We start from the raw sequence: 12901 nt of genomic DNA, 5'->3' as shown, positions 1-12901 counted from the left end.
GTATCACATCACTTGCTCACCAATGGATCCTCTGCAGTGAATGGGTGCCGTCAGTAATCCACACAACTCCAGTAACATCAATTAACAATTGCAAAGTGAGAAGTTGTGTGTTTGTGGGAAACAAACACATTAAGACATTTTTTACTTCAAACTTAGCTTCAGCTAAAATATGAGTCCTCTGTACATACTGTAATATTGATTTCGTTAGTGAAAAAGTCTGAATCAGGAGAGAAATATACACAGATCAAGCACAGTTTACAAATGAAAACAGTCCAAAACAGTTCTAAACAAATATGTTGGTGGATTTTGACATGAGAGGACAACAGGAGATGGACTTTCTCACTGAAGGAAGCGTTATTATGGATTATGGACTCGTATTTTGAACAGAAGTGACAGTTTGAACTTAAAGGGGTCATATGATGCGATTTCAAGTTTTCCTTTCTCTTTGGAGTGTTACAAGCTGTTCATGCATAGATAAGATCCCTAAAGTTGCTAAGACTAAAGTCTCAAACCAAAGAGATATTCTTTATCAAAGTTAAGACTTGTCCACGCCCTCCTAAAACGCCTCGTTTAAACACGCCCCCACATATCTACATCACTGTGTGGGAAGATTTGCATAACACCGCCCAAATGTTCACGCAAAGAAAGAAGGCGTAACTTTGATTCTCGCTGTAGTATTGTAGACTACAATGCCGGCTGTTCTGACTCACAGACTGTAAGTACGTTTTCATATCTAAAGAATTTGCCACTGATGATTCAAACGTGAGTTTTCAGCAGTGTAGAGTAGGGCTTGTTGTTTGTCGTTTCTCCGATCACAAATGCAGACATGGTTTTATGTTTACGCGGCGCAACGCAACGCGTAAAAAGACAGTATTCTTTTATAGTATGTCATTATAATCCGGAATTATGCCCCCACTGGATGCAACAAATGCCTCCTTTATAATAGGTTTTATTGGTTTTGTCTCGTTGCGCCGGGACACATGGAAACACAATATGGTAGGGGCGTAACATTTCCGTCACACGCTTGAGGTATTCGGCCAATCACAACACACTGGATAGCTGGCCAATCAGAGCACACCTCGCTTTTCAGACTGATGAGCTTTGTAAAAATTTACGAGTTTCAGAAAGGCGGGGCATAGAGGAGAAACCGTAATAATGTACAGTATGTGGAAAATAATGTGTTTTTTTAACCTTAAACCGCATAAACACATTTCATTACACCAAATACACAAAATAATGTTCTTTTTTAGCAACGTCATATGACCACTTTAAAACACCCTAATGATGGATTTGTTTCTTATAAACACACAGCTTTTTTCTTTGAGATATTAATTGACTGGAGTGTGGATTACTTGTGGATTATTGTGATGCTTTTATCAGCTGTTTGGACTCTCATTCTGATGGCACCCATTCACTGCAGTGGATCCATTGGTGAGCGAGTGATGCAAAACTACATTTCCCCAAATCTGTTCTGATGAAGAAACAAACTCATCTACATCTTGGATGTCCTGAGGGTGAGTAACTTTGCATTTTGGGGTAAAATATTCCTTTCGGTTTCCAACCGTTAGCACCTGCTCATGGCGGTTTCAGTATGTTCAGAATTGGTATTTGTCAGTTTGAAGCAGCATCCTCTGTAATAAACCACAATGCTCTTCTTAGATATCATTAACCATCTGATTTGTGCTCACACACGACCAAGCACCTGCATTCTGAAAACAACCCATAGATAGTTTATTGATTTTAATCACAATGTCGTCAGTGCAACCATTACATACCGAGTTGAAGACATGCCACAAATAAAACACAAACCTCTTATTACACAATTAAAGGACTGCTTCAATTTGGCTTTACCGTAGTAGGTACAAATATTTACAGGGCAAACATATACACTATTTATCGGGCAGTTGCATTTTACAAAGATGTGCCTTGTTCTCCACCAAAGGGACTGACACATCCTGAATGTCACAAGATGTGAAAGTAGGAGATCTGGAATGCCATATTTTTAAAGTCTCAGGAGACCATAACATACAGACGAAGGATAAAAAATGTAGAGAATAACAAAACGAGGGTAATTGAAAAGTTGCTTCTGAGGGATGCAGCTAAAAACCATGGGTACTGGAGTAGAAATACTGTTTTACAAAAAACGGTTGAATAAAAATGCAGCACACTAAGAGTAAATGTGTACCAAACCCATTTAGGATAAGGTTTTGTCGTAAAACCAGGGGCAGCGGATCCTTTACCAAATGCCCTCCAGGGAAAATTTGCTTAAAATGTTATATTGCCCTTTCTGTATTATTACTAAAACGAATTCACAGGCAACCATTCATGCATGTGCGCAAAGTAAAACAAGAGCGTAACGCAATAAGAATGATGTCAGCGGTGGTCTTTTGACGTTAAGAAAAAGAAAGGTCTGTTTTAGACTGGTTATACTGGTTATTAGGTCCTCGTGTCAGTGCAAAATAGGGTGAAACCAGCAGAAGCCAATGGCAGATGCAAATCATGACGGAGGCGGGGCTGGAACGTGTGCCTTACAGAGAACTTTTACAACACACATGGTACGTCTTTAAGAGGAAGCATGCACCCGAGGAAGGACATCTAATGGATAGATGAGGAACGAATGTAAATCTCACATATTAGCATTGTTATTGATACTAGCGTTTATATAAGGCCTCCCTTGTATTATTCGTCAAGGTTGCCGAAATGAAGAGAGAGTAGCTTTTTACACTTAGGACATGCATGCAAATAACGTACATTTATATTCTCAAGTACAAGCACGTTTGGAAGGAGGGCTGCACAAACCTCTCCGCCCTCCTAAATTTCGAGTATTGAAGTTCGACAGACTGATTTCATCGTAACATGTAGTGTGACGCGCTTCGGTTCCCAAACGACTGCGTGAAGTACGGCAGTCAACGTAGTGCGTGTGATCAGAAGTATTGCGGCTAGAAATGAAATACGGCGGAGCACTTCACTGACGATGGATGCGTGAAAACAACTGGACTCGTTTGATTTACACGTCTCACATTGTTGCATGTTGGAAATTAAACGGATATACTCTAAACGCTTTAGCAGTTAACGTTCTCATGCATACTAGTTGTTCGATCACAAGAAGAAAGTTCGTTTAAAAGTAGTCCAAACATGTTACTCTTGTGGAAATGAGAGTGGAAACGGATAACTCGTTCAGTCCGGAGCATGCCTCACTTCTGCATGTCGCACTGCAAGAGCAGTACGATTGACGGGTCGCTCTTGGCGGCTTCTTTGAACTCGTCTAGTGAGATCTGGTCGTCGTTGTTTTTATCCATCTTGCTGAAGATCCGATCCACTCTCTGCTGTGGTGTCAGACCGTCCTCGTTCATCTTCATCATTATCACCGTGCCCACCATTTTATAAATAGCCTTCGCACAAAGAGGAGAAAAGACTCTGCTTTAATGACACGAGGAGGCGCTGAGATTGCTAGTATTCACGCTGAAATGTCCTTCAAATTTATTATTTTTTATCTTTCAGTTTTGCCATTGGCACTTTCTATAAATATGATACATGTTCATTTTAAATGAAGTTGAAGTGTGTGAATTCTGTGCCACTAGCATCAACAAGCAAATTACGTCCAGGCCCATTGGGTCACTTAAATATACAGATCGCAATTCTGTTCAATGCTGCTAGTGGCCTTTAAACAATTCCGTATGAAACTAAATAAGGATGGATCTGCAACCTTGCTACTCATTCTGACATGTTTTTAATTATTGTGTTTATTTATTATTTCATACTTATTGCTCAAATATCAAAATTGCAGTGCCTCTGTTCAGAAGTATCCTAAAATAAAATAGCAATAAATAAAATGAATAGAAAATAAGTCTTTATTAGCATCAGTCACCTTTTCTGTTATGAGAACTATTAGATATCAAATAAATTCTCACATTAATTGGAAATAAACACACTAATTTCACATTAAGTATCTGTTTTTCTCAAATATCAAAATTTTAGGGTCTCTGTTTCTGACGGGCACTGATTTTTGGCTGCAAAAACAGCAAACTTAATTTTAAAGAAAATCATCTTCAAAGCATTGGAGGCATTTTATTTTGTTATGAAAACTATTCGATATGATCTAATGCTGTCCAATGATTAATCGCATCCAAAATAAAAGTTTTTGTTTGCATAATATATGTGTGTGTACTGTGTATATTTATTATGTATATATAAATACACACACATGCATGTATATATTTCAGAAAAATATGCTATTTTTATATATTAAATATATTTATTTATAATATAAATTATATAAATAAATACATGTAAATATTTTCAAAATATATACTGTGTGTATTTATATATACATAATAAATATACACAGAACACACATATATTATGCAAACAAAAACTTTTATTTTGGATGTGATTAATCGCGATTAATCATTTGACACCACTAATATTATGATCATATAAATAGTTTTCCTCGATCTATTGAAAATAAAAGCACTATTTTTAGGATGAATCTTCATGCTTGTTGCTCATTCTGATATTTTAATTTATTGTATTTATTACATCTTATTTATTGCTCAAATATCTAAATATCTACAGTGTCTCTGTTCAGATGTGTCCTAAAATAAATACAATTAAATAGTAATACATAAAATTAATAGAAAATAAATCTTTAAAACATTAGTAACCTTTTCTTTTATGAGAACTATTAGATATTATCTAATAAATTCTCACATTTGTTGGAAATAAACATAGTAATTAAGGATGAAACTCCAAATTTGTTTGTCATTCTGACATGTTTTTATTAATTGTATTCATTATTTTATATTTATTTATTTCTCAAATATCAAAATCTCACGGTCTCTGTTCTGACGATTTAATCTTTGGCTGAAAAACGGCAAACTTCATATAAAATTTCAAAGAAAATCATCTTCAAAGCATTGGAGGCATTTTATTGTGTTATGAGAAATATTAGATATGATCATATAAATAGTTTTCTTCAATCTATTGAAAATAATAAATCTTCAACCTTGTTGCTCATTCTGACATTTATTTTCATTTATTGTATTTATTTATTATCTCATATTTATTGCTCAAATATCAAAATCACGTTTTGTTCAGACATCCTAAATTTTGGTTGTAAAAATTGCAGAGCTTATATAAATTGGATTCACTTTTAATACAAATTGTTGACTTCAAGTTATTGGAATTAAGGCATAATAGTTTAGAATAAAAATCTAATTAATCTCCAACCTTGTTACTCATTCAGACATGTTTTTATTAATTGTATATATTATTTGTTTATTATTTTATATTTATATATTGGATTTCCCCTAAAACAAGCAGTTTTCTACAGTCTTTTAGAAGTAAAAGCACTAATTTGGGATGAATCTTCAACCTTTTTACTCATGCTTATTTATTTGTTTTATTATTTTATTTTAATTTCTTTCATTTTATGTCATTATTTATTGCTCAGATATCAAAATCTCAAAGTGTTTTGACGTATAGACAAAATTCTGGTTGCAGATATTACAAACCTCAGATTAGGGCTGTCGCAGTGAAGGAATTTCCCTTGCGGTAATTTTGAATGGCTCAGTAGCGCGGTATGCTGTATTATCGCCATATATATATATATATATATATATATATATATGTGTATATAATCTGTGTGTGTATGTGTTCCGATATAACAAGGTCATATTCAGAAACCAATGAAACTGAAACCAAATAGCGTTGAAACAGGAAGTGAAGTAAACAGAAGAGAATGACAAAATAACGATCCACATAACAGAAAATAAACCTGACAATAAGATCATTAGGCTATTGTTAGCCTATATGTATAATAGTTTGTTCTGATCCTCGAATCCGACTGGACAAGAGACTTTCTATTGATATTTCCACCTGCGCGTGTTCTAGACGGGCTGTCAGTCAGCGCGGTTACAGTGTTGCACCACAAGGCGGTGGAAAGGGACTGTCTTTGAGTGAGTCTTTAAACCGTTCATTCAACTACACGTTCAAAAATGCTGATTCATTCAAAGAGAGACAAAATGAAAAACGCTGTTGAAATCATTTTAACTTTAGCTAACGCCAGGTTAGAAGGCTCAGCTGACCAATGCGTCGATGCTAAGACAGAGATTTGGCTTTCGTTGGACATGATTTATTTTCACAAATATATATGACTCGCAAGTAATCTTACATGCTCAGTCGATCTCTCTCTCATTCGTTGTCTGTTTAGGCTTGTTAAGTGCAAATCTACAGAGCCTCAGTACAAATCAGCATGGTACACATTATGTTATCATTACTAACTTATTTAATATTCAGTACACATGCACGAAGTGTAAAACGAGAAGGGCATAACCCTATGAAAAAATAAAACACGCAATAATCGCGGTTTGCTCGTCAATAGTGCGGTATTGCGATATTGCGGTTATCGCGACAGCCCTACCTCAGATAAAATAATTTTAAAATAATAAAAATAATTTTTTTTGGACATTCAGGCTCCGTTTTGTACCCTATTTGTGGAAAGTTCTTATTTAAACAGATTTATCCACTGGCATTCATTTCATGCAAATAAACGGGTTTCAGTACCTCTATAATCTCCAGCATCTCCACTCGAGTGATCTTGCCGTCTCCATCCAGGTCGTACATGTTGAAGGCCCAGTTGAGCTTCTGCTCGAAGCTTCCCCGTGACGTGATGGACAGGGCACAGATGAACTCTCTGAAGTCGATAGTACCGTCACTATTCTTATCAAAGGTCCTGAATGCATGCTGCGCAAACTTTGACGCGTCACCGTAAGGGAAGAACTGCAGGAAAAAATGATTTCACTTTAAATAATAATGAAGGTCTCAAACTTTAACTAAATATTAAAGTTTAAAGCTGAGCTTGTGAATCTGGACAAACTCTTAGAAACTGCTGTGTTTGATTTTCTGTGGAACGTAAAGAGAAAATCTAATTCGGAAGAGTCTTCAAGCAGTTATTTTATTCAATATTTTAGTGACCTCGGCTGTCAAGTTGAAAAAAATAAAATAAAATTGAGCGCTATTATTTAAGTCTTGTGAAGCGCATAAGAGTCTTGAATTTAGTTTTGTTCACCAAAAATCTTACTTTCTGCTGCAGTCCAAGATTATTAGTTTGATGACTTGAAATACTGCATATCAAATGCTGTTCAACTATGTGCTTTTCTTAGTAGACGTGATCACTGTTCTATTTAAAAATTATTCTAAACGTCTGCCCACATACAGCTCTGGATTGACATGAACATCCGTAAATAATGACGGTGTTTTCGTTTTTGAGTGAACTGTTCCTTTAAGAGGGATTTGTGAACGCTTATTGATTTTCATGTCTGAATTTTCTACAGCAGGTTCTGTTCTTTGCTTCAGGTTCATTCCTTGGGCACAAGTACATCTAACAGCGTGTTTTCACTGAGGTCCTCACATCTCACAGTGTCTCAAGTCGTTCTATGAATAAAATTTCACAGACGGCCGCTTTGACTAGTTTGTGCTTCTCTACAGTAAAATGTGTAACCCTACTGTCTCACGTTAAACATACTAGGACACTTACTTTCTTTTTTGTAGCTCTCTTTTCCTTTTCTGACCTTTTTATTAAATTCATCTACATTTTTACAAAACTTGCATGGTTATTTTTAATAATCCTCGAAGTAGAATTGAATATTTACTGGCTGCTGAGGTGTTCTGAATCATTGCCATGTGTTTTTTTTTTTTTCAGGCTCCAGTTTTTTTCAATGTCTTCTTTTTCCTGACCTTTTTAATAACTATATTTTTACACGATTGCATGGTTAATTTCAGTATTCCTCAAAGTAAAATGTCAAATTATTACAAATTTACTGGCTGCCAAAGTTGCAATACAATTGCTAGGGAGTTCTGAACGGTTGCCCGTTTTTTCTTGTTTGTTTGTTTTTGTTTTTTTACAGGCCCCAATTTTTTTCTTTTTTTAGCTCTCTTCTCCTTTTACCTGACCTTTTTTATTAATCAATCTATATATTTTTTCAAAGCTTGCATGGTTGTATGGTTACTATCAATAATCCTCAAAGTAGAGATATCTATAAAGATATCTTTTTTTTGTTTGTTTGTTCAACAGAAGAAAGTCAAACAGGTTTGGAACAACATGAGGGGAAATGATGACAGAAAATTCATTTTTGGGTGAACTATCCCTTTAAAACTTAGTAAAAGCCCCAAGTAGGGGGTAATAGTGGTAATAGTGATCTTTGAATTGCGGTAAAACCCATAGATTCTCACCTTAACATAGAGCTGCTGGAACTCATCCAGGTTTAGTCGACCGCTGGGACAGTCTTTCAGGAAGCCCTTGTACCATTGCTTGAGCTCATGTTCATTAAACTCTGTGTTCTTCACAAGGTCCTCCATCACCTCAGGGGTCAGTTTGCTGTTCTGTTTTCCCATGATTACTTCATGAGAAAGAAAAAAAGAAATAATATAATATTATGGATAAAATAATATGGTTATAGAATGTTCTCCCAGGTATCTAATAAGAGATATGGGTGTAGATTTAAACTGTTAATGGATATGGCATCTCTACAGTTATTTTCTGACTGCTGCTCCTCACCTGAAATGAGAATCTGAGTTGAATTTTAATCCATTTATAGACACTGATAGCAATATAGAGCATCAACGTAAACTGTCACAAAATAATCTTCTTTTTTTTTGTGGTTGTTCACGTGTTAAAAGCTAGTGCTGATATGAGCTTTAGCCATTAAAAACAGTGTATTGGTAGGAGGATGGCAGATATATACATAATACAATTCAACAACAGCAAATAATATGTACACTGTAAAACATATATATATATATATATTTTTTTTTTTCCTCTCTCTCAAAGTTGTAAATTAAGATTATTGGAGTAATTTTACAAGAAAATATGATTTAATTTTTTTTCTACTTCAAATTTTCACATTTAATGTAGTGTGTACTTGCGTAAATTTTTTATTATTTATGCAATTCACTAGCAATTTTTGAGTAATAATTGTTTCTGCACCATTTTTTAGAGTACACAAATTTGCTGAAATAATGCTTATTCTACACAGTATTTATATTTAAAAAAAATAATAACTCAAATTATAAAATGTGTGCTGTTCAAATATTTTAGATATATACTCTTGACAATGTTGATTAAATTTTTTTTAATTATACCTTGCTTTATTAGCCAATAAGTCCGGGACCTATTTGCAAGACAATAAGTCCGGGACCTATATGCAAGAAACTGTTTTATATATATATATATATATATATATATATATATAAGATATAATGAAAAGTGCATTGAGGTTTTCTCAATGTAAGAGCTTTCTTGCAACTGCAGGCTGATATTTGGTTACTTTGAAATATGAAATTGAAGTTATTGCATCAGCCAATAACTGGGCCGATGGACAATAAACAGAAGTGGTGATTCCACATTCTGTCAGTTCCAAAAAATATTATTTGCACCTAACGAATTGGAAATCTAATTTTCACAGAAAATAGCTTACTTCCGCATTGCAAAATAAGCTAGACATATAAAGCAGGAGCAATTTGATGTCAAGCAAATTAAATTATTTCACATATGAATGCAAATGTATAGGCCATTTACAACTATCTCCACAATATAATGCACACAAAGTAGGCTACTAGTTATAAAATAATGAACACAAAGATGTCAAGTGTGATCAGCTCGTGGCAAGCAGCCTGGCTGTGTTTCTGCTTCTCGAAATAGCTCAAAGTCTCAAGAGTTTGTGTGTAAATGAGCATCAGGTAAAATAGGCTACAAACGGGGAGGGGTTGGAGAGGAGCTTTTTATTTCCATGTGGAGCGTCTGTCTGTGTTTGCAGCCTCTCCTGCATCAAATGTGAGCGTGAAAAACAGCACATTTGATAAGAATGGCTTTAATTAAAGACAGTCAGGAATTATTACCCACCACCCAATCTCATGTCACTCTTATGTAATAGTGCTGAGGCTTTTTCAAGCACCAATGGCTGAACGAATGACCTTGAGAAGGGAAGCCACTGGGAAGCGATGCAGAATAACGATCCGTGATCTTTAACGGAGGAATTATCGGACTTCACGAAGAAAAAGATCCGTTGAAGAGCATCGTGTCACCATCTGTGCGTTTGCTTTAGATGCCGTTTATACATCACGAGCCTTTTGGTGTGACAGAATATGGGTAGAACATCATTTGCATATACGTATAACCGAGCCTATTCACATTTACCATCCCAAACGGGCATTTTCGTGTGTTTTTATTGATGCACCAGTGTGAATCTGGACCATTCCACCAGAGCCCGCAGAGAAAAGACGCAGTCCCTTTTGCCTGTGCATTGCACTGCGCTCAAATCACATCAAAAACCTCTCAAGTGAGGCTGAGAAACATCAGTGCATCTCTCAAATTCATTACACAATACCAAAGGTTCGTCTCAGTAACAAGCAACCAGTGAGCTTTTGTTGCAATTGTATCGGTAGCTGCCAAATGCATCACATATACTGTTTTAATGAAAGCCTAATACACCCTTAACCTGCGCAAAGTGCTCAAATCAGGCCACGCAGGCTACTAATAATGCATGCGAGTGCGTTCTCACTCAGTCGCTCGCGCATGCATTCATTCATTCACACGTTCACCCATTCACCATTGACGCCTGTAAGATCGTTTCGCTGCATTAAATGGCAAAAGCAAAAAAAGAAACACGCATGACTGCGACGCGCATAAATGTCTTTACAGCTGCATATGCACGCATGCATCGCCTCTTACCTTCAAGTAACGCGTTAGAGGCTGATGGAAATGTGCTGGTGCTCGCAAGCCGTCCGGTTTCGCGTGTGGCGAACCCAAATTCCTCGGATTCGTCGCGTTTACTGAACGCCAAATAATGTGTAAAGGTGATTCCAGCTGACACGAGCCCGCTTCCGTCTGTGTATGTGCGCTATGCGACGCAAGACATGCGGCATGCACCGAGCATCATCACCACACTGCTGCTCCTCGTCTGCGTTTGCGCAAATTGGATGCTTGCAACCCTGCTCCTAGGGAGCTCGTGTCAGTAAACAGCCTATTAACCACAGTATGCATGCTTTACGTGCGAATCTGTTGGTGAACGGTCTTTATACCTATTGCAAATTCTCTCTGTTCTGCATGTTGGGGTTCCCAAAGACTCCAGTGCCATATGCGAGGTAATAATAACAGCTTATTTTAAATCAGCCTCGTTTACTTCCATTTTCTGTAAATATGTTCATCTGACCTAGTTAAAATCCAGAAGACAGACAGGCAGTATTCTTCTTTTTTCTATTCTTCGCATAGCCGTGCACTTTACAGGAGTTTTACAATTATTTTTATTGAGAGCCAAATGTTTTCTACAAATAGTGTAACCAAACATGTCAGGGGAAGAAAGAAATGACAGGAAAATGTATATCCTAAACAATTACAATTTTAGACATTTTCTCAAAGATATTAAATGTCAATTGTTCAAACAGAAATGTTGTTTAAATTTTGGGTCAGTTTGAGCCCAGCAAAACACTGCAGAAAATTCAGTAAAAGAAGTGAAAGAAAACAGCTGGTAAATGTGTTCGAATCTTAGGCTGATGATACACGGAGCAACTTTTTGAGCAATGTTGCTGGGGCAACTTTGGGCAATATTGCCATCGACAGGTAACCAGGTGAGACACAGGCCCACGACCGATGTAAACTATCCAGATATAAATTTGTTACCCATTCTCAATGGGAAAGTGCCCTAGCAACATTGCTCAGAATGTTGCTTGTGTATCATCAGCCTTAGAATGTTTAAAGGGGTCATAGGATGCGATTTCAAGTTTTTCTTTCTCTTTGGAGTGTTACAAGCTCTTGGTGCATAAAGAAGATCTGTAAAGTTGCAAAGACTAAAGTCTCAAATCCAAAGAGATATTCTTTATAAAAGTTAAGAATCAGCCACGCCTACCTAAAACGGCTCGTTCTAACACGCCCCCACATATCTACCTCACTATGTGGAAATATTAGCATAATGCCGCCCAAATGTTCACGCAAAGAAAGGCGGCGTGGTTTCAGGAACGCAGTAGTGTTGATGCAGCATGTCAGGGAGACGCTGTGTTTCAGTGTGAAAGCAAAAGCACTTTATTTGGCCTTCCGGAAGTAGATGCAAATCATGCAATTAGGAATCATTGGTTAAGATTTATTTACATCAGAACAGCACAACCCAGATGTTCGAATTTGTGCAACGCATTTTATGGACGACAGTTTTTTAAACATAGACGAGTACAAGGCTGGCTGTGCACAAAGGCTATTTCTAAAAAAAAAAAAAAAGGGTCAATTCCGACTTTGCTATGACAATCTGGCGCTTCTGAATCAGCTACTGTTTTGTTATTAGTTTAAGTATTTGCTATTGACTGTTCAAATGCGGAGTATTGCGCAGCGCAGAGTAACGCTTGTGTGTGTGTGTGTGTGTGTGTGTGTGTGAGGGGAACAGGGTCACATCACAGGAGAGTGAACTGCCTGTCAGAAATCATAGCACGTCAGCTGTCTTAACCGCGGCTTGTGTACTGCATCATCACTGTGTCTGTCACGCGACTCTGTTGCCCTTTCAGGCTTGAACTGATGGTAAAACTAACGACATTATTAACTGTCTTGATACATTCTTACTTTGAAAGCTGACGCTCGCGATTATGGTAAGGGGCGTTACATTTCCGACTCGTGCTTGTGGTGTTCAGCCAATCACAATGCACTGGGTCAGCTGGCCAATCAGAGCAGACTGCACTTGTCAAAGGAGGGGGCTTTGTTGAAAACGACGTGTTTGAGAGAGGCGGGGCATAGAGGACCTACAATAATGTACAGTATTTGAAAAATAATGTGTTTTTTGAACATTAAAGCATGTCAACATGTTCTGTTACACCAAAGACACAAAATAATGATCTTTAAAATAGCATCATATGACCCCTTTAA

The 12901-nt window shown here is 36.7% G+C and overlaps 1 protein-coding gene across 1 annotated transcript; it reads right to left on the bottom strand.

The window, feature by feature from the left end:
- Positions 1 to 1710: 1710 nt before the first annotated feature.
- On the bottom strand, positions 1711 to 10988 carry LOC107552080 (visinin-like protein 1). Its single transcript, XM_016233900.1, has 4 exons — positions 10730 to 10988; positions 8233 to 8399; positions 6565 to 6780; positions 1711 to 3392 (listed from the first exon to the last, which is right to left on the bottom strand). Exons 2-4 carry the CDS (start codon positions 8392 to 8394, stop codon positions 3195 to 3197), a joined length of 576 nt encoding a protein of 191 aa, XP_016089386.1. The 5' UTR covers positions 8395 to 8399; positions 10730 to 10988; the 3' UTR covers positions 1711 to 3194.
- Between the last annotated feature and the right edge of the window lie 1913 nt (positions 10989 to 12901).

This window comes from Sinocyclocheilus grahami, unplaced genomic scaffold (assembly GCF_001515645.1).
Source record: "Sinocyclocheilus grahami isolate Dianchi unplaced genomic scaffold, SAMN03320097.WGS_v1.1 scaffold440.1, whole genome shotgun sequence".
Lineage (NCBI taxonomy): Eukaryota > Metazoa > Chordata > Actinopteri > Cypriniformes > Cyprinidae > Sinocyclocheilus > Sinocyclocheilus grahami.
The sequence above is the reverse complement of the archived record's forward strand: the minus strand, read 5'-3'. Positions and strand labels throughout refer to the sequence as shown.

Excerpts from the sequence above, each read along its gene's own strand:
- LOC107552080 (XM_016233900.1), bottom strand. The coding sequence starts at position 8,394 with ATGGGAAAACAGAACAGCAAACTGACCCCTGAGGTGATGGAGGACCTT. Across the intron at positions 6,781-8,232 it reads TCCAGCAGCTCTATGTTAAG|TTCTTCCCTTACGGTGACGC; the intron begins GTGAGAATCTAT and ends TTTTTCCTGCAG. Across the intron at positions 3,393-6,564 it reads AGATGCTGGAGATTATAGAG|GCTATTTATAAAATGGTGGG; the intron begins GTACTGAAACCC and ends CTTTGTGCGAAG.